General features: G+C 38.7%; 1 protein-coding gene across 1 annotated transcript in view; it reads left to right on the top strand.

Moving 5' to 3' along the window:
* The window catches only part of GRXCR1 (glutaredoxin and cysteine rich domain containing 1), a 111662-nt gene that overhangs the window by 47598 nt on the left and 38711 nt on the right, over window positions 1–25353 (top strand). The window contains exon 2 of the mRNA XM_014857104.3: window positions 12594–12836. Coding sequence (XP_014712590.3) covers window positions 12594–12836 — 243 coding nt within the window. The remainder of the gene's footprint in view (window positions 1–12593; window positions 12837–25353) is intronic.

The raw sequence follows: 25353 nt of genomic DNA, 5'->3' as shown, positions 1-25353 counted from the left end.
TTGACCCCTTCAGAGGGTGGTTGTTTTCTTACAGAATCTTTATGTACCATTTTAGTAGGTGCTACTACTCAATGATGATAAAGGCTAACATGCTTTCCTGAGGCATGGCTATCATCTGCACATGCATTTAGTGACGTCTTGATGGAGAATATTGGAGAATGTTGATGCTCTCCATTCTGTTCTAGAGGTGGTTAGCCAGTTTTTATCCTACCTCCCACTTCACGAATACATATTTTTGAACATCACTTCACAATCTTATTCTCCAGTGTTTCTAAAATCATCAACTTAAATAAAACTACATTATTTCATTTTAATCTTAAACACAAGTCTTTTGGTATTTTTCTTCTCCATATGTTATTAAAAATGATAAAACAAGGACAAGTAGAGAGTCCTTTTGGTGATTTGCTTGTATCCTCTTGGCTACTGTACAAACCTCAGTCTGTAGCTTTTGGCCTGGTAAAGTGGTTTCAATTTAATCAGAGAGAACTGTTTTAACATGATCCTATCCAGAATTATATACAGCTACCGGTGTGGCCCAGCAACAGCAAGAACCTGCATGTTCACCTCGGGTATTTTGCTAAGAGCAAATTTGTCATTACTATTATATGAAAAATTTGTTAATAAGATAGAAAAATATCCACAGTAAATATTTCCTTAAGTGACAATCAGTTCGATGATACACTGGTGAGGTTTTCTTGGTTTCCTTATTTTGGATTAAAAACATCACTTTTGGGATTTTTCTTTTTAAAAATTTTTCCCTTTATCATTCTAAATTGTATTATTTTATTGGAAAGTGCATATATTATAGTGGAAAGTGCATAAACTTTAGGATATGACAGACTTAAGTTTAAATTTTGGTTTGTTCTTCATTCAGTAAACACGTGCTTAATGCCTCTGATCATGCTCCAGACATTCTATTAAGTGTGGAGGACACAAGGTTAAATAACACAAACCCTTCATCTCAGGAAGTTCATAGTCTCATGGTAGAAGACGAGAAGATGGTACAAAGCAAGTGCTAGGGATGCAGAAGGTGAGCAGCACACATCCCGTTGGAAGGAGGAGTTGGAGAGGCTCCCTGGAGAGGTGCTGCTTGACCAGAATTGTGTCAGTTGAGAAGAAGAGTGAACAATGGCGAAAAGGGTGTTCCAGCCACAAGGACTACATGAGAGAAGGTCAGAGACACTAGAGGACATGCATGTTTTGGTTAACATGTTTTGGTCTGTCTGGAGAATTTGGCACTTGGTTGGGACTTATAAATATTAGGCGAATAAATAATCAGTGCATGGCAAAGAGTGCTATGGAAATAAGGCTAGGGGAGAAAGTAAGAGCTACATCACAGATGCCTTTATTGGTAAGTATTCTGGCCTTCATTCTAAAAGCTATGAGAAGCAATTGTTTATTATTATTTTATTTAAAAAAATGACATGATCAGATTCTTACCTGCACTCTGGAGAATGCATAGAAAGGGACTATTTTAGAGGCAGAGAGGCCAATTAAGATGCTGTTGTAATCTAGGTGAGGAACTGAGGGCACCTCAGTTAAAGCTATAGGAGTGGGGACAGAGGGAAGAAGACAGGCTTGAAGCATATAAAGAAAGAATGGATAGGACTACTTGATTGATAGAACATGAAGAACACTGAGAGAAAGCTCTGGAGAAATCAGGACCATTCTCAGATTTCAAGCAACTGGTTGAGTAAGTTTGGTGGCAGTGATGAGGTGAACTTCCGGCATTCTGAATTCAAGGTAGAGGAGGTATATCCAAGTGGAGATGTTTCATAAAAGCAGGATATCAGATCTGGATTGCTGGGAGAGGAGTCTGAGCTGAGGACGTACATTTGGGAGTTCATCAGCCTTCAGTTAGCTGTTGAAACTTTGTATGAGGTCATCCAGAGAGAAGGAGGTGGCAGTAGACCAAGCTGAGAGCCCATGGAAAGCAGACTGCTTAGGGGAGGTGTGACCCTAGCTGAATATGGAGAAGAAACAGACATGTAAGAGATCTAGGAAAGAGGGATGTTATATACATCAGTGGGAAAAGATTTTTATGACTTTGTGACCTTGAGCAAGTTTGCAATTTCCTATGACTCATTTACTTTGTCAGTGAAAATGGAATAATAACACCTATTGCATTGTATATTGGGAGGATAATAGTGACAATAAATGCATTCATCTGACATAATGCCTGGAACATATAATTCATCAATGAGTATTTTTTCTTTTTCCAATGTCGATTGGGTTACTGATAAATTGTTCACAATAAAATCTTCCACTTAATGGGACTTATTATTTCTTTCAATAATTTAGTTAGATTCCTTTCCTAATGACTGAATCTCCAAAATCTAATAATCAGCTCCAGCAAGGAGCTTTGGTATCAAACCAAGCAGAGTCTGACAAAGAACATTTCCAGAAAGAATCTTATTTTCTTCCTTCTGATAATACTGTGATCAATCTTGTTTGAAAACACCTGGCATTCATTTCTTACTTCAACATATAATCAAAATCAAGTGTTAAACTTCCTTTACAAAATCGCATTGGCCATCCCAAACAGTACAGTATATACTTGAAAAAGAGACTTTTAAGGTTTTTAGCATTCTGCACATCTGATTTTGTAGGCTTCTTGTGCCTCACAATTTAGTTGCTTTTATTAAAACAACCTAATTTGGGCAAATTTCATAAGACATGGGAAGGCAACATTTTCTTGCTTTTGAAATCTCATGGTTATTTGTTTGTTCTCTTTGAAGCTGAACTGAAAAATTAGCTGGATCCCTTTGTGGAGCACACAGACGAAATCAACCTCTGGCTTTAGGCAGAAATTTCAAACATGTTCACTTGTATTTTCCTTTTCATGTATCACAAAGTACCTCCCTCATTTGGTCATGCTCACTGTCTGGTTTTCAGAGAAGTTTCTAAGGCTTGTTTGACAAATGGAAGCGTATTGCAAGGTAAGAGGTAGAAAAGAGAGAAGAGACGCACTAGATTGATAAAGATCAGGCAAATCTTTCTTTAACGCAGTTGTTTGTTTTTTATATCTTTTTCTGTTTCTTCAGTAGCAACTTGGAGAGAAGTCCTACTCACAAGTGATTGTGTCAAAGGTCTTGGAAGAACAACGTTATTTCTGCCTACCTTACTAAAATTAGCCTCATTTTGTGTTATAAAGCAAGCCCATAAGCATGATGAGAAAGATCTAGTCCAACGACCAGAGGTTTGAATGTTTCTTGACATTGCCAGACATTTGTTCAAGTTGAGCTAGATGATCTCGAAGTTTCCTGTCTGTCTTAAGATTGTGTAACTTGAAGTCTTTTTACTCCTATACCTGTGATCCAGGATGTGAAACTCCATCTATGTATCTATGGTAAACTCAATAACAGAGTCTCCTCCACCCCTAAAAGTATCCATGTCCTAATTCCAGAGCCTGTGAATATGTTACCTTTCAGCAAAAGGGACTTTGTATATGTAGTTAGGGATCTTGAGATGAAAAGATTATCCTGGGTTATTGGATGGGCCCAATGTAGTCACAAGTGTCCTTAGAACAGGGAGGCACGAAGGTCAGAGTCAGAGAGATGTGACGATGGGAGGAGAGGTTCCAACAGTAAACTTTGACGATGGAGAAAGGGACAAAAATCCAAGAAATGCAGGTGATCTCTAGAAGCTGGGGAAGGCAAGGTAATGGAATCTCCTCTAGAGCCTTTGGAGGGACAGTAATCTTGCCAGCACCTTGATTTTTGCCCAGTGAAACCTATTTGGGACTTCTGACCTCCAGAATTGCAAGATAATACATTTCTGTTGCTTCAAACCATTACATTTGTGGTAATTTGGTACAGCAGCCCTAGAAACCTAATACTGTCTTTCTAAAATCCCTGTATATTTGTGAAACTTTAGCATTCATCAGTCCTGTATCTGTCCCTCTATCTTCTTGTTCTCTACCAAATGAGATGGGTATAGATAGATGCAAACAGAGTCAGTGCATGACCAACAGGGTCATATAAAGATTTGAGTTCTCTGATTTACAGATCAAATCCTACCTCCATCATTTGTTGGCTGTCTGATGTTAGGCTTGTCCCATGCTTCTCTATAGCTCAGCTTCCTCGTCTGAAAAGTTAAGATAATGATAGTACCACCTTTCCTTATAGAATTAAAGGACCCAGTGCTCATGAAAGACATATATTAGCTTCATGTGCCAACTTCCAAGCCTCCCACAAATACTCTCCAGCAGTTTCTTCCTCTGAATACAGTGTTTAGAATCTGGAGAAGAGCATATTTAGGTGAGGTTGGGACCATGACCTTCAGAATAGTCAGAGCGACATAAGAGTTAAGTCTGGAAACCTGAGGAAGAGGGGGAATAAGGGATTTGCCTGAGGCTGGCTCCAATTTTCTCAACTTCTGAGTTCTCCCTGGCTTTGTTGCTCTCAGTTCTCAGCCTGTTTGTGAATTCCACAGAGACTGAGATCACTTCTTTTCATCACACTGGAACTTATGAAAGCATCAAGTTGAGATGCAGGTATTTCAACTTCTAAAGTAGATTCTTATCACATCCAAACCCACTGAAAGGAATTGACTACATTTAGCTGATTATTGAGGCATTTTCTTTGATGTAGAAAATTGAGGAAGATTTTAATCTTTCATTGTTTGATTTTTATTCATGATATGTGTATATTTGGGAGAATGGAAGAAAAAGGGCACTTTTCCCTTTAAGAAAGAGCACCAGGGTTTTTGTAAAGTAGAAAGATGAAAGGTATTATGAAAGTAGTCAGGGCAGGACTATCTGAGCACTTATTATTCAGATGTGATTGTTCAACATCTTAATTCCTTTTCTTCTGGTTTTGCAACTTGAATCTTTCATAGGATAAGAGGAAAAATATATTTTTTCAATGTCTCCATTGACAGGATGTTCCGGATTCATTTCTGCCTGGCTTTGCTCTGTTGTAAGCACATCGCTTTGGGATTGGATGCTCCTGAATATGGTGATTTGGGCATTCACCTCGATATCAGTTGTATCTGCAGAGATGAGCAGCATTGCAAATGCCAATAAGTAATGTTTGTGACGATTTCTGTAGAAACTAAAGTATTCATTTTGGAAGGGAGGCGCTTTTGTTTCATGGCAAGGTGCTTTCCATTAGAGCCTCATTCCTCTTCTCCCAGCTGTGTGACTTTGGAGGATGATGATAGCTGGTGTGTTTGTAAAGTTTTATAATTTACAGTGTATCTTCAGGTGCGTTTTATACATGATCCGACAACTCCCTTAGGGGCTAGATTATAGCTACTCTCATATTAGAGAAGAGAAAACCTAGTCCCGGAGAAGTAAACTGCTTTCTCCAAGTTCATGTGGCTAGTAAGTGCCAAAGCAATGGCTTGAGATGTGTTTTTTTTTTTTTTTTTTCCCACAGCAACATGTTGCTTCCTAAAAATAGCTTGATTCAAATAATTAAACTAAGTCTCAGTTTCCTCCCATACAAAAGTGTGCATACAGACTGGATACAACATTACAAACTGAGATCTGAAGGAGCAATGCAGACAATGTTAGTGAATGAAATTATCTAGATACAAGGGAATGGTATTAAATGTGGCATTAAGAGACATGTGCCACTAAAGGGGGTAGCTGCTGCCAAGCTCCAGTTATTGTTTTTGTACAGGAATGCAACAAAACTAGTGTTATCAGATTTCCTGCTTTTTCAGGAGAAGATGAAAATCTACATTTTCAAGTAAAACCTCCCTGTACTTGGTTAATGCTCAATTGGCAGAACTCCAGTCCCTGTTTAAGGTCTCCATGGTGGGGGCTGGGGTGGGGGGCACTTTCGTTTCCATTAACTCAGATGTGCTTTTTTTTTTTTTTTGAATGGAGGATTCATTAGGTTCATTGACTTCAATTTGTGTCCAGTCCAATTCAGTAATTGATCTGGACAAATAGATGAATCCTATGGCAGTAGCTGAAATTCATTTATTTATGTGATCTTGGAGCGTTATGAAAACAAAACACTCTCTTCAGAAATCCTTGCATGCAGAGATTGCCATGCATTTCTTGGTGCCACCATGGGGGAACCTGAATTTAGGAAAGGAGGGATTTTTATGCCATCTGGTGTGTATTCTCCACTCTATTGTTTTCACCCAGAATTAATGGCATATCTAAATAAATGTAAGTGGCAATTTAACTCATTAACGAGATTTATTTTTTGATCATTGTGTAATTATGAGGTTAAACTTTGCCATTCAGCCTTATGAAGTTGATGACATACATGAATTTGGACTTGTTGGTTATAACAATAGTGGTGATAGTGCTGGTGCTGGTGTGTGTCAACGTTTTATAATAATAATGATATTAGTAATAAAAATACCATTTGTTGAGTGTTTCTTATGCATCGGGCTTCACCAAGGGTTTTCCTATTCATTAAATCATTTAATCCTCACAAATTCCCAGGAAGTAGGAATTAGTGTCCATATTTTACAGATAAGAAAACTAGGACTTAAAGAGATTAAGTAACTGGTTCAAGATTATCTAGTTACTAAGAGACAGATTCAAACTGAGTTTCAATTAAATGTATGGAAAAGAGGCCAGAGGGTATTTATTGGGCATCTACCATGTACCAGGTCATACTCTGGGTTCTTCTTTCTAGTGAACAAAACTAAGTTCCTACTTCATTGGGGTTACATTATATTTGTGAGGATGGACAGTAAACCAATAAACATACACAATATAATGTCCAGCTGTACCAGGTACTCTAAAGGAAAGAATTGGGTCAGAGGATGGAGGGCCCATTTCACACAGGATGAGGAGGGAAGATCTGCCTGAGGGGGTGACGGCTAACCAGAGATATTAGAATGAAGTGGAGGGATGAGCAATGGGAATTTCTAGGATAGTCCTTGTGACAGTCCTTCCATGGTGCAATTTACCACTCAGTTCTAGAGCGGTATGACTCATTGGTTGGTTGTATTTAAGCGGGTTACGTTGTGTCTTCCTAAAGCAAGAGCAAGGGCTTAGGAGGCAGAGCCAGGTTAAAATTCTGGCCTGCTCCTTTTCCCCCTGAGATATTTGAGCACCTTAAATTTATTGTTAAGCTTTAATTTCCTCATCTGTAAAATTTGGATAATAATCCTTATCTTTTATGATAAATGAAAATTGCACACATAAAGTCCCCTTTTTGAGTCCCTAGAACTGTACGTAGACTTGAAGGAGTCATGTAGCAAACAATAGTTATTATAATTATTTTTATAATCTGTGTCTTACAGAGGGACACTGAGAAGTTCCCCGTCGTGTTTTGTGGTCAAAGGGTGGGGAGAGGCTATGGCATAGAACATCACGATTCACCCTCAGAACTGAACAGGGAGTGTGGTCAGAATGGAAACAGATCCAAGAAATAAGCTAAGGGAGGAGCCTGGTGTGGATAAAGTGGGTTTTCAAATCACTTAGTTAAATGCAAGACTGAGAATTCAAGAGATGATTTGCGAGCAACGTGGGCAAGGGGTTATTTATTTAAATTTAATATTAAGAAGCATCCTAGAATATTCATATAGCTGCAGGAGTTTACAGAGTAGCATGGAGAGGGAGAGAGAGAGATGCATGTAAAATTCCCTGCTCTTTAAAAGGCCCACAGCCTGCTTCCACAGGCGTGTGTCTGCTGTTTAAAATGCCGGTTCCTGGAGCCAGGTTGGCCCAATGCCCGATCATCAAGAAATCTGGGTCTAGTCCCAGTTTGCCTTCTGACACGCTGTATGGCTCTGAGCTAATCACCTCCTTGCCTTCAGGTAGAGGAGAAAAGATCTCCGCACCTTGCCGGTCTCAAAGGAACCTTTTTGGACTGTTAGTGTTACTGTTAAGTTACTGTTAAATGTGGGAACATAACTGAGTAAAGAGACAAACCTCTCTAAATTACAAACATTCTCATGGGCAATGAATTAAGACTCTAGCAGTCTGTGTTTTGGCAACAACTTTATCTTGGGGAGGGGGCAGTCAAACGATAACGTGGTTCAGTGGTTCAGTGTCTGTCACCTTGTCTAGAACGTTTATCCCCTCTGAGCCTGGGTTTCTAGCTCTGTAAATACAGTAACACCATGTTATTATGATGATTAAATGAATGTAAAGTTATTAGCATTATGTCTGCTGCTGACATTTAGAAATGTAACCTTTCATGGCGTTTTTTGTTTTTGTTTAAGTCCTGAATTCCTGGACTCGTCTGGAGGCCCCTATTTCAGGAGGCCCTTTAAACCAGAGCCAGGCTGGACAGGCACAGGGTCAAGGTGAAATAACCCACAGGATTTGCTCCAGCCTGAGGAGCTGAGTCTGCTCTGAGCTGATGCTCTGGTGGGGGGGTGGGGACTAATTCTTGGCCTGAATGCAGAGCAGTTCCAGTGGGTGTGGGGGCTCCAGAATTGTCCCCAGATAACCAGGTGACTAAAGCACCGCTGCCTCACAGTGGCTATTGCAGGACAAGGTGCAGGCGGAGGACAAACGGCGGCTGTTTAGTAAGTCCTTCGTCCCCTTCACGGCAATTTCTATCCCTTGCCCACAAATCTACATTTGCTGCAGGCTGTTGTGGGGCTCTGGGACACGCCTAAAACTCACCTTTTTAATCAATGGAGAGGAAGGGACGGCCTGACTTTATTTAACTGCTGGGTTGGCTCTCTCAGAACAAGCCGGCTGCAAATCCCAATGGGTTCTCAGCGCTGTCTCGGATGCTTCCATCCCTCATTACGCTATTCCCATGGTAACCCTCTGGATGGGGAAAGAGGGACAGCTAACCACTGAGAGGCTGCTTTTAGATTTCTGGCCAGATGCTTTGACAAATCTGTTGAGGGAAAGAACTCAAAGCAAATGTAGAAGAGGGGTTTTTTTTTTTGTTTTTTTTTTTGCAAAAGACAATATCATTTAAAATTCATGTTATAAAAATGGAAAAGACCTTGAGAAATCATTCAGCCTACTTTCTAACTCTAGGAAGATCTATCTCCAAATCATACAAAAAAGTTGCGCAATAAGCTCTCTTTTAGAATATTTTACTTAACAGTCTATTCTAATAGATAACCGTATTTCCTTCCCCGAAATATCCTGTCTTCAATCTCAGTTCCCAGACCAAAGGAGTTGGGAATGAGATTCAGTATGATTGCTCAAGTTGTGCACTATGCCACCTTGAGGGCAGCATTCATTTAGACTCTGCTACTAATGACACTCCCTAGGTTTGTGCAGTGTACATCTTGTGCAACTATATATCCATACTGGCCCCTGCTTCCTTAATTTTTTTTTTATGTAAGCCCCTTCCATCCTCATTAAAAACTTTCAGGAATTTCCCATTGCTGTCAGATTAAGCCCATAGATCTTGAAAGTGGCTCTAACGTACAATATGATATTTGTCCTGTATACCTGTCTGGAATCATTTGTACTTTATAATTCTCCCTTTTTGTGTTTCAACAGAAGACCTTTCAGAGTCTCAAGCACACCATCTTCTTCCCATATTAAGATCTTTGCACTTATCCATAGTGCTTTTCCCTGTGCTCTCTACCTAGTTAATTTCTCTAACTCCTTATCCTTTCAATCAGAGCTCAAATATCAGAAAACGCTCTCTTGACCTTTAAGAAAAAAAAGGCACTCATGCAATAGCCTCTCCTAACAACTTGTGCATTTCCTTGCAGTGTACTTAACAGTTTGTAATTCTATCTTTATTTAACTTTTTGGTTTTTTATGACTTTAAACTGCGAGCTCCATGTTGTTCGGGAATTATATTGTTTGCTCACCATTACAAATCTAGTGCCTAGCACCATGTTTGGCAGATAAATTATTCTAGTGACTGAATGAATGACCAGCAGTAATTTTAAAGGGACATAAATCCACTTTGTCAAGTCAAGCCACCTATGAAATTGCACCAGGGTTCCTCAAATGTAATGTGCATCCACATTCCCTGGAGAACTTGTTAAGACGCAGATTCTGATTCAGTAGGTCTGGAGTGAAGCCAGGGATTCTGCATTTCCAATCAGTATCCAACCAGCTCTAGAACTTGGTTGCACATTGGAACCACCATAGGAGCTTAAAAAAAAATCTCACTTCTGAGGTCCCACCCTCGGTGATTCTGATTTAATTGGTATATGCTCAGCCTGGGCTCTGGGGATTTTTAAAAGCTCCCTAGTTTATTCTAACATTCCCACTCTCGGAGAGCCACTGATTTCAGGCAAAGCTCCTTCTTAACAGTAGGTGAAGGGATATTTTTGTTATCCTTTGCATGAGACAGCATCCAACATGGCCACCTGATAGGAGTTCATCTTTTTACTATTTTTTAAATACATGTCTCTTAGCGGCATAAAGAAAAGTGGTACCCTGCATTTGTTGTATGAGCATATGTTGTATGTGAATTGGTTAATGAGGCAGCAGGATGATTTGATCTTAAACTTTCCCACTTCTACACATGGGGGAAATGTATTTCTTATCAAATATTTCAAAAGCTTTTGAATCCACTGAGGAAAATGAACATTTTGGTACAACCAAATGCAGTTATAGCAGCCTCTGAAACCAGAGGAACAACGCATAATTCCTCAAATAATATCAGAAAAAGAACTTTGGTGCTCTTCCCAAAGCTGCCATCTTTACAGTAAGTTCCTTGAGTCCTGCTTGCCCGTAATCATGAACATGAAGAGAGGCCATAAGCACTTGGGCAATTAATTGCTCTCTGAAGACTGATGCTTCTTAATCTAATGTATAGCAGTAATCTTCTTTTCTTGTCATTAATTACACAGATTTTTTCCACTGATTTACTTTTGTTTTTAATCTTAAAATTTTCACATTGTGGAGTATAATATTTTTTCACTGTTTAGCTTAGCATAGTACTACATTTCAAGCCTTACACTAATTGTTTTCATATTCTTCCTTACTTAATTTTCTCAGCAAAACTGTTAGGTAGCTATTGCTATTATCACATTTGACAGATGAGAAAACTGAGGCTTCATAGTTCATTAGCTTCCCAAAGACACACAGATGGCTGGTGACAGAGTCTGGGTATATCTGATGCTCTCTCTATCCCCATGTTCATAAATTAGCAGTCTACAGGCCAAATTCAGCACTCCCATATATTGGTCCACATAGTCTCAATATGTTTTTAATCAGGTGCTACCATTTAGAAAGCGGAAAATTTCCTGTAAGAATCCAGATTTCAAGCTTATATTTAAGGTAATCATGTCTGACAACACTGAGTGACCTGCCTGTGAGCCTGAGGCTAGCCTGAAGCTGAGTAACATTTTTCCTTTCAGGTCATGCTCTCCCTGCCTCTCACTAATATCTCCTTTACTCCTGGCCGGGCCCAGCATTTATGACACCAGGTTGGCCTCTGCAGGCCTCTGGGTTTTAAACTCAGCCTCTAAACTCTTTTGAGGGAAGAAATGATTCTTACATCTTTCATAAATTTTATCATCAGGAAAAAAAAATGTCTTCTTTCTTGGTGAGATGGAGACCAATTGCATTGCCATCTTCAAGAGTTTAGATGTTTTTAGGTCTATGTGTACATTTGCATCCAGCAGAGCGCTCTGATTTCTTTGAATACAGAGTGATGGAGCTTAGTATCTGACCTTCTGGTTCTAGAATTTAGATGTCTGGAGTGGTTTCCAATCAAAGTTTTGACTTTACGGGGGTTTACAATTGTGCAGTTGTTTTTGAACAACTGTAGCCCCGTGAAGACTCACATGTCCCTTGGTCTTGGGATATAGCTGTATTCTGTTCAGTCTCTTACCAGTAAGGCTGTGATAAGGAGAAAGAAGATCTTTCCTGATGGTGTCAGGACCTCCCTGGCATGGCCCTAGCTGTGCTGCGCGGGGGTTGCCAGGAATGCAGTCACTGATTGCTGGTGTAGCAGGAAATGTAGAAAAAAAGATTCTCACATAGCGAGTCTTCACTTTGATTTTGAGACATGCTTGCCTCTGTTGCAGTGTGCCCGTTTCGTTGTTTCCTTTCATGCCTGGCTTTGATCCACTGCCCACTTTGGTGTTGGTTTCTACGCACTCTCTCTGAGTCACTCAGTGTTTTATTCCTTGTGGCAGAGCCTTCTCACTGCACGTGGGAGCCCTGTCACTCAAGAGAGGGTGTGCACATATGTTGTGCTACTTAAACTTCGGAACAATCCTGCGATATAGGTCTTACTGTTCCCAGGAAATCATGGCTCAAAAGACTATAACATTTGGTAAATTGATAAGTAGAAGAATTTTCAAATGGCTAAATACTAACCTGGACTATTCAGCCACATATTTGACTTTGGGTTTAAGAGGCAGATATAGCAATTGAACAACGTCTACATAACATGAGAAAAATAATTCGACCGTTCCTTATTTCACCACATGGCATGCCATGTAAGACAGCACCAATTTTAAGATATGCCATTATTTGATATGCCACTGAGAACAGAAAAAATACTGTCAATTAAGTTGTCGTTTAAATTATGTTGATTGTTATCCCTTTCTTGATTACAGATGTTCTAACATAAAGACGTGTCAAAATTGACAAATCCAGCCCTCACTCAACTTTTATTGCATGCCTTTAATGTATAAGACAGTTGCTAAAACGTTGATTGTCTTAAAATAAAAAGACGTAAGAAAGTAAGTGCAAACACACTGACACTGCAATGTTTTCCCTTCAGCAACCATCAACTGACCTAGAATTTGACCGGGTCGTGATTTATACCACTTGTCTTCGTGTGGTACGGACAACCTTTGAAAGATGTGAACTGGTTAGAAAGATCTTCCAAAACCATCGAGTAAAATTTGAAGAGAAAAATATAGCTCTGAATGGTGACTATGGAAAAGAGTTAGATGAACGATGCCGACGGGTTTCCGAAGCCCCCTCCCTCCCCGTGGTCTTCATCGATGGCCATTATCTTGGGGTGAGTTCTCTGCTCAGAAAAATCTTTTTTATTGAACCCAATCAGTGTTGATAGAAATCTATAAGCCTAGGACAAGGCAATTTGCAGTGTAACTACCAGGACACTTGCTATTTTTTGGAGTTCGAACTAAGGGGATTGAAGCACTTATTTCTACCCCAAACAGTGTGTTGCTACAGTGTTCATCTCTGCAGAAGCACAGCGAGATAAAAATCAGCATGAAATTGCCTTTTTGAATAGGATACATTTTAAAAATGTTCAGTTGACTTGAGTTTTGCATTGTGAAGCTTGACATGTGGGATAAAAACTAATTTTTTTTCGTGCAGGCAAGAAAAATGGAATATTTATAAGATATACATTTGTGAATTTTCTTATACTCCGTTATCGAACAGTCAGTTTCCTACCTAATGAACCTAAGATGACAGTCTTTAAATGAAATCAATAAGAAATGAGGCCTGGAGCCAGAATTTTATCTGCTTGTTGTTTAAAATTATTCTTGATTTTGGTATTGCAGCGATGTGAGACACAAATTCAGGCTTACAGTAAGCAGAGAGAACTCCCAGAGCAGCAACAAAACGTGTCTGTTTCATCTCCCTTTGAAGAATACCATTAGCGTAATTAACCCCCATTGATCTATGAACACACTCAATCAGTGAGAAGCCTGAGGAGAGTGCACTTTGGAAAGAGTGAGAGCAAAGAGTGAAGGGACACCAGCGGTTGAGGGTTTTGGGACTGGCTACACGATCACTTATCAGAGAACAAAGAGCGGCATCAAACCGCAGATGGATACTTGGATCTTGGTTTTGTTCAGCATCTGGTCTTAACCTTCAGCTTTTAGAGGAGGTTAGAAAAATCCAGAGCAGGAAATGCTCATGTTTTGTTACAAGGAAGCTGTATTCTGATATCCCATCTAGAGCCATAGCTGTTAGAAGCAGCCTGTCATCATATGGAAAGATAAATGCAGAGGAGCCATGATTTAATAGCTATGACGTTATGCAATCTTACTTTTAACTGGAGCTGGGCACAGACTACATTGTGAAGCAGAGGAATTCTAGTTAAAGTATTGAACCTCTTTTATTATTTTTTCAACATATACCCTTAGGTCTCAGAAAGCTACAACAATGGCAGTAATAATAATGACAAATAATAATAATAATACTATTCTGCATCTCAGGTTTATACCTGTCATCTCATCTAATCCTCAAGATAGCCTTAGAAATTGACTCTTTCTTTCTCCTTTTTTTTAAATTGGCCCTGAGCTAGCATCTGTTGTCAATCTTCCTCTTTTTTTTTCCCCCCAAGGCCCCAGTACGTAGTTGTATATCCTAGTTGTAGGTCCTTCTAGTTCTTCTCCGTGGGATGCCACCTGAGCATGGCTTGACGAGTGGTGATAGGTCTACATCCAGGGTCTGAACCAGAGAACCCTGGGAAGTAAAGCATGCAAACTTAACCTCTATGCCACTGGGCCAGCTCCAGAAATTGACTCTCTTATATGGCATACTTGTTAAGAGGCGAGCCTTGTTTCACATTCCTGCTCTGATATGTCCATGTAATTCTGGGCAATTTACAAATCCCTCTGTGCCTTGGTTTCCTCATTAGTAAAATGAGACTGATAATAGAACTTATATGTTAATTGTGAGGATTTTATGAAATAAAATACATGTATACATATAGAAGTGCTCAGTTCCTGTGCCTGGAACAAAGTATGTTTTCAATGAATATTAACAATTATTATCCCTGTTTTGCAAAAGAAAAGATTAATCCATTTGCTCAAAGTCACATAGCTGGCTAGTGGCAGGGCCAGACTCAAAGTAAGGTCTGTCCGACTCCCCAAACCCTCACTCTTCTGCACATCACCTCACGGAAGGGGATCTTGCACAGTGTGTTTGCTGATATATTCTTAGCACCTGGAACAGGGCTTGGCACAACGTGCTCAAAACCAGATGTTGAATGGACGTGTGAATGATACTATATTATCTCCTCATATTCTTTCTTTCTCTGCCTAAGATATTCTTCCATAAGGAAAGGATCCGATAAACTCATCTATACCAGGGAAAAAATGACTGATGAGGGTTGTGTGCATTTGCCTTTTAACTCAGGAAAAATTCTTCTGATAATGTAAGATATTTCTCATTGTGGAATTTTCATTTCTGTGAATCTTCACAATTAAACTTCGTGGGCAACTGCCTACTTACACAGGTATCAGGTTGGCCATACCCCATCCACTGCTCTTCACCATGCTTATTTTCTTCCTCCTTCTGAGACAGTCTACCAGGCTGTAGTGTCTTTGCTGCTATGTGTCTTTCAGGTTGAGGGATAGAGAGAGAGGGCAACAGACAACAGAGGTAGGGTGCAAATTTCTTTCTCAGTTGCTTATTCTCTGTGATCACTGTATTTACATACATAGTAGCCTAGCGGAGGGAGGATCACATAGGTGCTACCTTCTTGCTTCTGAAATTTGATGCTAATGCCCCAATTCTGTAAAGAGGGCAGAGATGAAGATTTCTTCCTTTTTTTTTTTCTTAAAGAAGGAGAATTACTTCTAAATCTATAATTCAAAATGGAGGTTAAGCCTCCAGAAAAACTTATATAACAAATTCCCCTCCTACTGCAGTAGTCCCTCTGTTATTCCAATGCGCTGTTGAGAATGGAATGCACTGCTGGAATTGTAGAGCCTTTTTCCTGAAGTATTCATGCATCTGAAATGGAAGGATGCCCTCTGCTGGGTTTTGACACATGGTGAAACATAATTTTTAGGGAAGAAAAGCAGCTGATGTTGGTAATATCCTCAACATCTGTGATGTTTTAAACAGTCACATGAAACTGTTTGATTTAGTTTAAATTTAGATGAGAGAGAAAAGTCAAGATGTGTGAATCATCTGCACAGCACAGCTTTCTTTAAATGAGGAGAGAGAGACACACACAGAGAAAGCCGGAGAATGAGGTAGACAGAGACAGAAACAGAGGCATATGGAGGCTGACAATGAGATGAGATGCAGAGGGAATGGAAACATTTAGCAGCTTCTTTATTTTACTGCTGTCATTGCCACTGACCCAGGGTGGGTGGTGCCAAAGGAATTCAGTTACATTCATTGAAGGGATGATAACAGAGTTCAATGGGCAAGAACGGAACAATTGGCAAGGATGCTGAGCTCTTTCTTCCTAATGACTCCCTTTCCCAAACTAAAAACTGAAGATGGAAGCAATGAAAGAGTCAAGGGAAAGAAATTACATTAGAAGACAAGTCTACACTGCCTTGAGATGTTCCATTGGTGGGGCTGGGGGCAGGGGTGTGGGGAGCAAGCTCAGCTTGGAACTTGCCTAGGGCAATTATCTTGTTGATTTGGCATCAGAAAATCTTCTTTACGCAGAAAGATTGTGTTCCAATAGTTGGATCATAAAGTAAAAAGTCCGGTAGCAAAGACGTTAGAAACACTGTTTTGATTCTGGACCAACTATGAAAATCTCTGGTGGAAATCCACAAAACTCCCTTTGGAACTGAGCTATGAAACACATAGAATGAACCTAAATAGGGGCTCTGGTAACAGAGAGGGACAGAAGGGTTGATCTAGTTTGGTCTCTCACCCTATCTTTACTGAGATATGACTGTTTGATAATTCCATATCTATTTAGAGTACTGTTTTATTCGTTTTTAAAGTGAAGGAATTATTATTGAGCATATCTAGTTTACAGACTAGAAATATAGGCTCCAGGTGCATTTCTAGGGATTACTTGCAAAAATTCTCTGCAGAAATGAGCCACCAAGGAAACTTCTGTCACAGTCAGGAAGTGATCAGCTCCAGAAACTTGCTGTCTTTGCCATGGCCCATACCAGCAAAATGGATGATTTGTTCTTTGCGCTTCTTTCTACATAATTCTGTCCTTAAGTAAAGTCTTAAGTGAGTTTCTGTTTGGGTTACTAGAGAAGTAACATACGAAAACAGTGAGGAGAAATGGGAAATGTTCTTTTTACTTTTCTAGCCTCTGCAGTAGAGAAGACATTCTAAAAGGAGATCGGAGTGGTCTCCAAGTGAGCCAAACAACAGTATCTACCAGATATGCGGTTTTCATTCAACTTGTTTTGTTTTAATCAGCTTTATTGAGGTATAATTTACATACAACAAACTGTACTGATTTAAAGCGCACAATTTGATGAGTTTTGAAAGATGTGTACACCCATGAATCTACCAACATGTTCAAGATATAGAGCATTTCCATAAACCCCAAAATATTACTCGTACCATTTGACAGTCAATTCCTTCCTCCAACTCAAGTGCCCTGGAAAGTGATCTTTCTGTCAATACAATTTTCTATTCTTCTAATATCTTTGTCTGATATTGATTTCAGCCTAGTGATGACATCATCAGCTGAGTTTGAAAGTACTCTACCCTCTGCAATTTTAATTTCTGGTGTCTCTCTTTATTCCTTGGTGTAGATCCTTCTGTCCATTTGACATCATTTTCCTTTTAGCTGAAGGATTTCTTATACACTACTGTTGTAGAGTGGGTCTGCTGTAGATTAATTTGTTCAGCTTTTTTATGTCTGAAAAGTTATTTCACCTTTGTTTCTAAAAGATATTTTTGTGGGGTATATAATTCTAGTTTGAAGGTGATTTTTTTTTCTTTCAGTGCTTTAGAGATGTTGCTTCTCTACTCCTTTGCATTACTTATGATGAAAAAACATTCTGTCATCCTTATCTTTCTTCTTCTATAACTAATGTGTGTCTTCCTCCACCCCCACCTGGATGGTTTTAAGATTTTTCTCTTATCACTTGATTTGAGAAACTTGATTATGATGGCTTGGTGTAGATTTCTTCATGTTTCTTTTGCCTAGGGCTCATTGAGATTCTTGGATTTGTAGGCTTATAGTGTTTTTAAATCAAATTTGGAAAATGTTCGGCCATTATTTTTTCAAATATTATCTATGTCTTCTCTTCATCCTCTTCTTTTTCAGAGGTTCCAATTACATACATATTAGGCTGCTTGAAGTGTTCTATGACTCACTTCATTTCACTTTGGGTAGTTCCCATTGCCTTGTCTCCTAGGTCCCTGATCTTTTCTGGTGTAATGTCTAGTCTTCTGTTAATCCTGTGCAGTGTATTTTTTATCTCAGAATTGTGATTTTATGTGTAGACACTCAATTAAAAAAATATCTTCCATATCTCTATTTAACATGTTCAATATTTCTTCTAGCTTTTTGAACATGTGAGATATAGGTATAATTACTGTTTTAATCTCCTTGTCTGACAGTTCTAATACATGTGTCATTTCTTGATTGGTTTTAATTGACGATTTTTCTCCTCATTGTGAGTCATATTTTTCTATTTGCCTACCTGGTAACTTTTGGTTGGATTCTACACATTGTGAATTTTACCTTGTTGGGTAAAAGTATTCTTTGTTGGGATACTTTTGTCTTCTCATAAATATTCTTGAGCCTTTTGCTGGGATTCAGTTGTTACTTGGAAACAGTTTGGTCTTTTGAGTTTTGGTTTTAAGATTTTCTGGGAAGGGACAAGTTAGTGTTTAGTCCAGAGCTAATTATTCCCCAGTGTGGAGGCATGATCTTGTGAGAACTTTACCCAATGTTCCATGAATTATGAGGTTTTCCATTCTGGTTGGTGGGAACAGGCACTATTCCTGTTCTTTCCACAAAAATCCCTAAATAAATAAGAACAACAACAAACCCTGAAGCCTTAAAAGTTAGAGATTTTATTATTATTTTTTTCGCATAGAAAATGTACAGGAAGATGCTCCAGGGAGGGTTTAAAGTTCCATGATGTCACCTTGGACTACTTTCTGTATTATAGATCAGCCATTCTTAGCACATATCTTCTGTCTTCAAGGTCTCCTAATGGTTCCAGATAGTTGCTGAAACTCTTGACCTTGGCAGGAAGGGAATGAGAAAGAAAAGAAAAAGAGAAATGCATTCTAGCTAAAGGAGCTCCCTTTTAAAGAATTCTTCCAGAAATTTCAACCAATTTCCACTTGCATTTTACTGTTCATCCTTAGTTACAAAATGGGCTGAGAACTGATCTTCCAGGGGGCACATTGATATGTTGAAAAAAAAAAATCAAGTTTTTCTTAGAATAAAAGAAGAATCATGGATTTTGAGTAGGCGCGTTAAGCAGAGTTCTTTTTGAGTAGTTGACTAGAACGAGCTTCTGTAAGTTATGGGTTTCTCACTAATTCTTTCCTTGACTCCGACACCTCCCTAGTATATGCCCTGTTAATGAGGGCTGCAGAAATGGTGGGAGGACTAATGGGAAGGAGTCTTTGGTAAGTTTGGTGTTGCTATATGGCGATGTTATGATATGAAATAATAACTAGTATCATAAGCCATCAATGTAAAGTTGAAGTGTTTTGTTAGGTTTTGAAACTATTCTCTTTCAAACCTCCTAAAAATATTTACTATATACATGTGAGAAGTGGCTTTTAAATAGCGGGGTCATGTGCTTCTTTGAAATTCTGATGAAAGTTGCAGACCTTCTCATTGTGCATATGTACAAGCTTCTTTACAGTATCAGGCTCTCTGAGAATTTCTCCCTAGAGAATTAACTTTTCATTAAAAGGACTACTTTGGAGATGGTGCCTGCTGGAGTGCATCCCACTTCTTAGTTGTCTTTGAGGATTTTATCTAGTAATGTGGCCACTTCATTACAAGTACAGACTATCATAGCTAATTTTGATTTTTAGCATTCAATTATGGAATTGATTAATTTTAGATCTTTATCTTCTCTTCCTTTTCTTATGGAAGTCATCCTTTTTTGTCATTTTCTTGATCATTAATAGTTTCATCAGATGTTTGGATGGGAGGAGAATGCCCTGAGCATTCAGATCTTGGGTCTTATTTGGTAACAGACCCAGTGAGTGTTTTATCTTCAACCTCTGTGTTCACAGTCGTGAAGTGTTTGTTCCTGACCTGTTCACTGTACTTCAGAAAGTACAGGGATGGAAGTTTGAAATTTAAGCCTCAAGTCAGGCTCTTGGAATTGAAATTGAGCAATACTTTCTTGTGTGACTTCTTCTTTGTCCTTTTTTCCTGAATAACTGAGGACAGGTTTTTTTTGTTTGTTTGTTTTAGCTGATCAAGATTCACCCTGAGCTAACATCTGTCGCCAATTTTCCTCCTCTTGTATGCAAGCTTCTGCCACAGCATGGCCACTAATGGGGGAGTGGTGTAGGTCTGTGCCCAGGAACTGAACCCAGGCTGACAAAGTGGAGGACGCCAAACTCAACTACTAGGCCACTGGGGCTGGCCTGAGGACAGTTTTTAATAGCAACAATGACAATGATAGTGAAAGCTAACTTGAATGATATCTCTGCTAAGCTTTTTACATGCATTCTCTCTTTTACATTTTAAAATAATACTGTGAATAGTACCACTATCATCTCTCTTACCCTGAACTTTGTACCTGAAGAAAAGTAAGGCTTAGAGAAGTTAAGAAACTGTTTAAATACCTTCAGATCACAAGTGGCATAGGCAGGATTCAAATTTAGGTGTGTCTGACTCTAGAGCTTCAACTGTTTAGACAGAGGCCACAAACTTCCTTAAACCTCATCTTTGAGGGCTTTCAAGTCCACTCTTTAGCAGCATATTCACATTCTGAATTACTTCATCACTTGAAACCACTCCACTCAAGATCGTGCACTTAGAAATGTCCTGCTCTGGCTACAAATTTCTATCTTGCAATCTCTTCCCTTTGTCTCTCTGTTGAACTTGCTGTATCATCACTGGCATTGTTTATCCTTTCCCCCTTTCCATTTCTTTCAGCTTATAGTCATGGTTTTGGTACATTTTGTTTCCCTACCTTACTATATTCAGGAATATGGTAATATCGTGTTTATTACCACTTGTTGGACAAGCTGTCTTGACTTTCCAAGTTTGTTAGTTCCCAGTCCTATGCAACCCATTCCATCTGTTTTTTCTTCTCTTGTTTCAGCACACCAGAAGCATTATTGGAGAAAAATCTCAAAATCATAGCAAAGAAGTCTACACAGAGTTGTATTATCAGCATTATCTAGGCCGGTTATCTAATACTCCTATGAATATCTTGTTCATTTTCTATTGTGAGCCACATAACTAACTGCTCTCAAGGTTTTCTAATTTCCTGAAACAGAAGTCCCATTCCATCTCCTGCTCCGTCTTTTTCACATCCATTATTACCTTTCTCTTCTTCCAGTCTTCAAATCTATTTACAGCTCCATCCAATCTTGTAGGCTATTTTAAATTTTTGCAGATATTTTACCTTAGTATTAAAAAAAAATGCCATAGAATGATTCCTTATTATTACTTTCTCTAAACCAATTCTCTGGTTTTGATTAATGGCCTCAAAATTTTCCCAGCCATTCAGACTCAGAATCTCCGTTTTCTTTGACTCCACCATCTTTCTCTTCCTCATATCTAGTCACTTGCCAAGATTTGGATTGTATCTTATGGGGCCTCAATTTTCGCAATTTGGGAGCTCCTCCTGGGAAGCAGGAGAAGCAAAGCAAAGTGGAAGCAGACATCCGGATGCAAGAGTAAGTTCTTTGACTAACTGGTATAGATGTTGGACAAACGATTTTATCTCTCTAATTTGAAGATAATAAAGTATTCTGAGTGGGTATTTTGAGAATTAAATGAGATAAAGAATAAAAACTCACAGTGCCTGGAACATGATGCACACTAGGAAACCCTTTGCTAATATTATTAAGGCAAGAGCTTTAGAGAAAACTTATATTTAGGGTCTATAGGTGGAAAAAGATGGAGAGAATAATAGAATTAGGATAGGACTGAATCAATAAGTCATAAGAGGAGAAAAGGTGTAGAGTATTATTCTGAGTCCACTCTCACACATTAATGTCCAACTGGTCTGATCCTTGGGGCTAGAATGCTGCACAGCATTGGAACTTCTGCATAGTGATAGTGTTTTTAGTAAGAAGGTATTAAGTTCAAATGCCATTCAGTTTTATGTGATCTGATATGTAGGCTATTAGAGTTATTCCATCTCCATTCATAATACTTTTCCATGAATATTAAACTAATTATTCAAATAATGTTATATGTGTTCATTTTAATATCAGATAAATTATTAATATTTTAATTAACAATGCTATTTCAAATATGTTAATGAGAGTTTATAACATGTGAGGTTTAAAAATTATTAACAACATAGCTATTTTCTCTTAAAATGAAATGGAAGACTTACCTATAAGAAACTATACCCTGGTCATTTTTTCCTTACAACATGAAAGTTTGATTTTTTTCCCCCTCTCTATTTTTAATAGTAAATCCAATTTTACCTTTATTCAACTCAGAAAGAATTTCATTATATTAAAATGTGAATAGATGACATCTGATTTTCTCTTTATTTCTAGAACAAAGCTACTCAACATGTGTGCCCAAGTAAGAAGTAGAAAGGGTGAAGAAGTTTTCTCTTACATTCTTGTGTTAGCATCTCCTCTCTCCCGTATACTCTGAGATCAAGACCAAGTTAGGAGACTGGCGGGACAACTATTAAGATAGGCTGCAGAAGACTGACTTAATTATTAGGTTTTGTAAAGAAAAATGTGGTAGGTAGATGCACATAGAAGTTTCATACAGAAGCATAGAATCTTGGATTTCGAAGGAACTTTAGATATCATCTTGTTTAGTGTTCCCCTCAATGCAGGAATTCTTTCTACTACATCCCTGGGCAACAAGGAGCAATCTTTGAACACACCCAGTGACGACAATCTTATTACGGTTCAAGCCAGCCTATTTTACTGTAGTAGCCCTTTAAATATTAGAAAGTTCTTTCTCGTGTGAAGAACAAACCTACCTTTAACTTCCTTCTCCCACTTCTAGGTCTTAGTTCTTCTACCCAGAGCAACGCAAATGAAAAACGTTCCCTCATCCTCGTAACTAAAACTTCATATACAAAAGTGTTGGCAAGTTTTCTGTGGTACCCTTAACTCTTACTCTTATCTCATGGTTCTGAGCTTCCACACCCTAACTATTCTCCTTAGGACATAGAGCTAAGCTTCTGGATGATTATCTCCTTGAGTAGATTCTCTATCCCTCTCATAATGGAGCCTAGGCTTACTGTAAGCATCTGTACCTTACAAGTGATCATATTGAGTTTGAGGCCAGTTAAAATGCTCATGTAACTTTCATGTGAACTATTTCTCAAGATGAGCTCCTTACACCCTTGGTTTTTAGATCCATTTTACTAGATCTCAACATCTTTTTTCCATGAATGTGTGATTATTGGCAATTATTAAGACCACAAGAAAAGAAAATTTTCTGTAAAATATAGCCTGTGATTTTTTATGACTGTAACTATCTTTCTGCAAATGGTTCAGTCTGGTGCTAGTATCGTTCCTTAGATCAGGAAGCAAAGAGTTCATCAAATGTCTCCAACTTTCATCTCCAAAGAAATGTGGCCATGGACTGGAACAAACCGTAGTCAAAGTTTGGGCTCTACAATGGAACTAGCTGCATCAGTTAACTTGCTACATAACAAACCACTCTGAAACTTAGTGGCTTAAAACAATTATTTTATAGACCTTGATGTTGGCTGGACTTGGCTGCTCTTTGAGGTCTGCTGAGTGGTCTAGGATGACTCAGTTGCATATGTGGAGATTGGTTCTTGGATTTCCTCTTCTCTAGCAGACCAGCTGGGACATGTTAAATGATGGCAAAGGGGTTCCTAGCAGTGAAAGAGGGCAAGCTCCAATGCTCAAGCACATTTCAAGCCTCTGCTTGAGTCATATTTGTTTTTGTCCCATTGACTAAAGCAGGTCACATGGTCAGGTCCAGCTTCAAGATGGAGAGAACAGACTCCACCAAATGATAAGAGGACCACCACCATCATATTGTAGAGGGTGTGTATAGAATGGAAGCATGAACAAATTGGTGCAGTTGCCAAAATAATCTACCAAAGTGCAGGACTTTGACCTCATCTAGTCCTGGCTTTTTGTCTGAGTCAAATATGCTCACTGACATTTCCACGTTGCAGGATTGCATAGTTTTGATTTACCAAAGCCAGCTAATTTTGCTTTAACACTCCATGTGCCTGCAAAATTTGTTTGTGGAACAGTTTGGCATTCAGAACAAAGCTGTATGGAACTAAATCAAAGTACCAAATTCCCTGCAAATTTCCGCAGCGCCACACCATCATCTTGTTGCTTTAGTAATCCTGTAGCATCACCATAACATCTTGTGATATCCTTGGTCCATTGACCAAATCTTTGCCTTTAGCTTCACAGATTTGTTTGGCTGTCACCTTATTCTTAGAGAAGAAATGCAGAGGTACTATGATTACATTTTCTTCATCTTGTATTTTGGGTGCTACAGTTAGTTCAATGACATGAAAAGTCATACGGTAAAATATCTTGAAACCTGTTTAGGCACAATTCAACTTTCACCCAAAAACTTAGAGTCACTTAAAGAGAGGGAACTTTTGAGACATACAGGCATTAAGTATTCCTAAATTATAGGCCCAAGAGATAGCTTCACCCTTAATATATATTCTTTCCTTAATATATATTCTGGCTTTATCATTTCACAAATTTAAATCCATTGTCCCATTTGCCCAACATTTGGCCTCTTATAGTTTTGCCTGCTGTAATTCTCTGTGTGGCAGGAGACTTATAAAGTGTCTGGTAGATCCACTGTTTAATTATTTGCACAATACATCAATACCTGAGTCTTAAATTTGGTGCTTTGGACCTGGGCACTATAAAAGTATAAAACAGTTGTGACTATTTGGGACTTGGCCATAAGCCAAAAGAAAACATACAACATACACTTAGTAAAGGGGTCCAGGAACTAATTTACCTATTTCTCAATTTAGATGTAAATTGCCAACTATACACAATCTGATTGAAAAGAAAAAATGTATTTGTGCATAATCAGTGTTATTTTATTTGGATTTAAAGACATGTTGTAAGCATTTAAGATCTGTTTTTTTTTTTTTTTTTTTGAGGAAGATTAGCCCTGAGCTAACTGCTGCCAATCCTCCTCTTTTTGCTGAGGAAGACTGGCCCTGAGCTAACATCCGTACCCACGTTCCTCTGCTTTATATGTGGGACGCCTGCCACAGCATGGCTTGCCAAGCGGTGCCATGTCAGCACCCGGGATCCAAACCGGTGAACCACAGGCCACCGAAGCAGAACGTGCGAACTTAACCGCTGTGCCACCGGGCTGGCCCCTAAGTTCTTTTTTTTAATCCTAGAAAGTGCACAAAAACAAATTAATGTACCATTCTATGAGTAGGTGAAAGTTAATAGAAATTTTAATAAGCATCCATTTCTAATAGAACTTGAAATCAGTATCTCAGGAAAGAAAAGCTTTGGTTGGTAATGAACTTGTTCTGTTCTTATAATCATAGAGATTTAGTGTCCTCTCAGCCACCAGAGGGCTCTCTCAATATAAGAAAATGTATTAAATACATAAGAGAATAAGTGCAAATAGAAGTCATTTGTGATATACCTTTCTTTAGAGCTCAATTAAAGTTAAATGTCTTAAATATATGAATTATAAACAAAGTTTCCAATCC

The sequence above is a fragment of the Equus asinus genome, chromosome 3 (genome assembly GCF_041296235.1).
Source record: "Equus asinus isolate D_3611 breed Donkey chromosome 3, EquAss-T2T_v2, whole genome shotgun sequence".
Taxonomy (NCBI): domain Eukaryota; kingdom Metazoa; phylum Chordata; class Mammalia; order Perissodactyla; family Equidae; genus Equus; species Equus asinus.
This window is presented reverse-complemented; position numbering and strand designations above follow the sequence as displayed.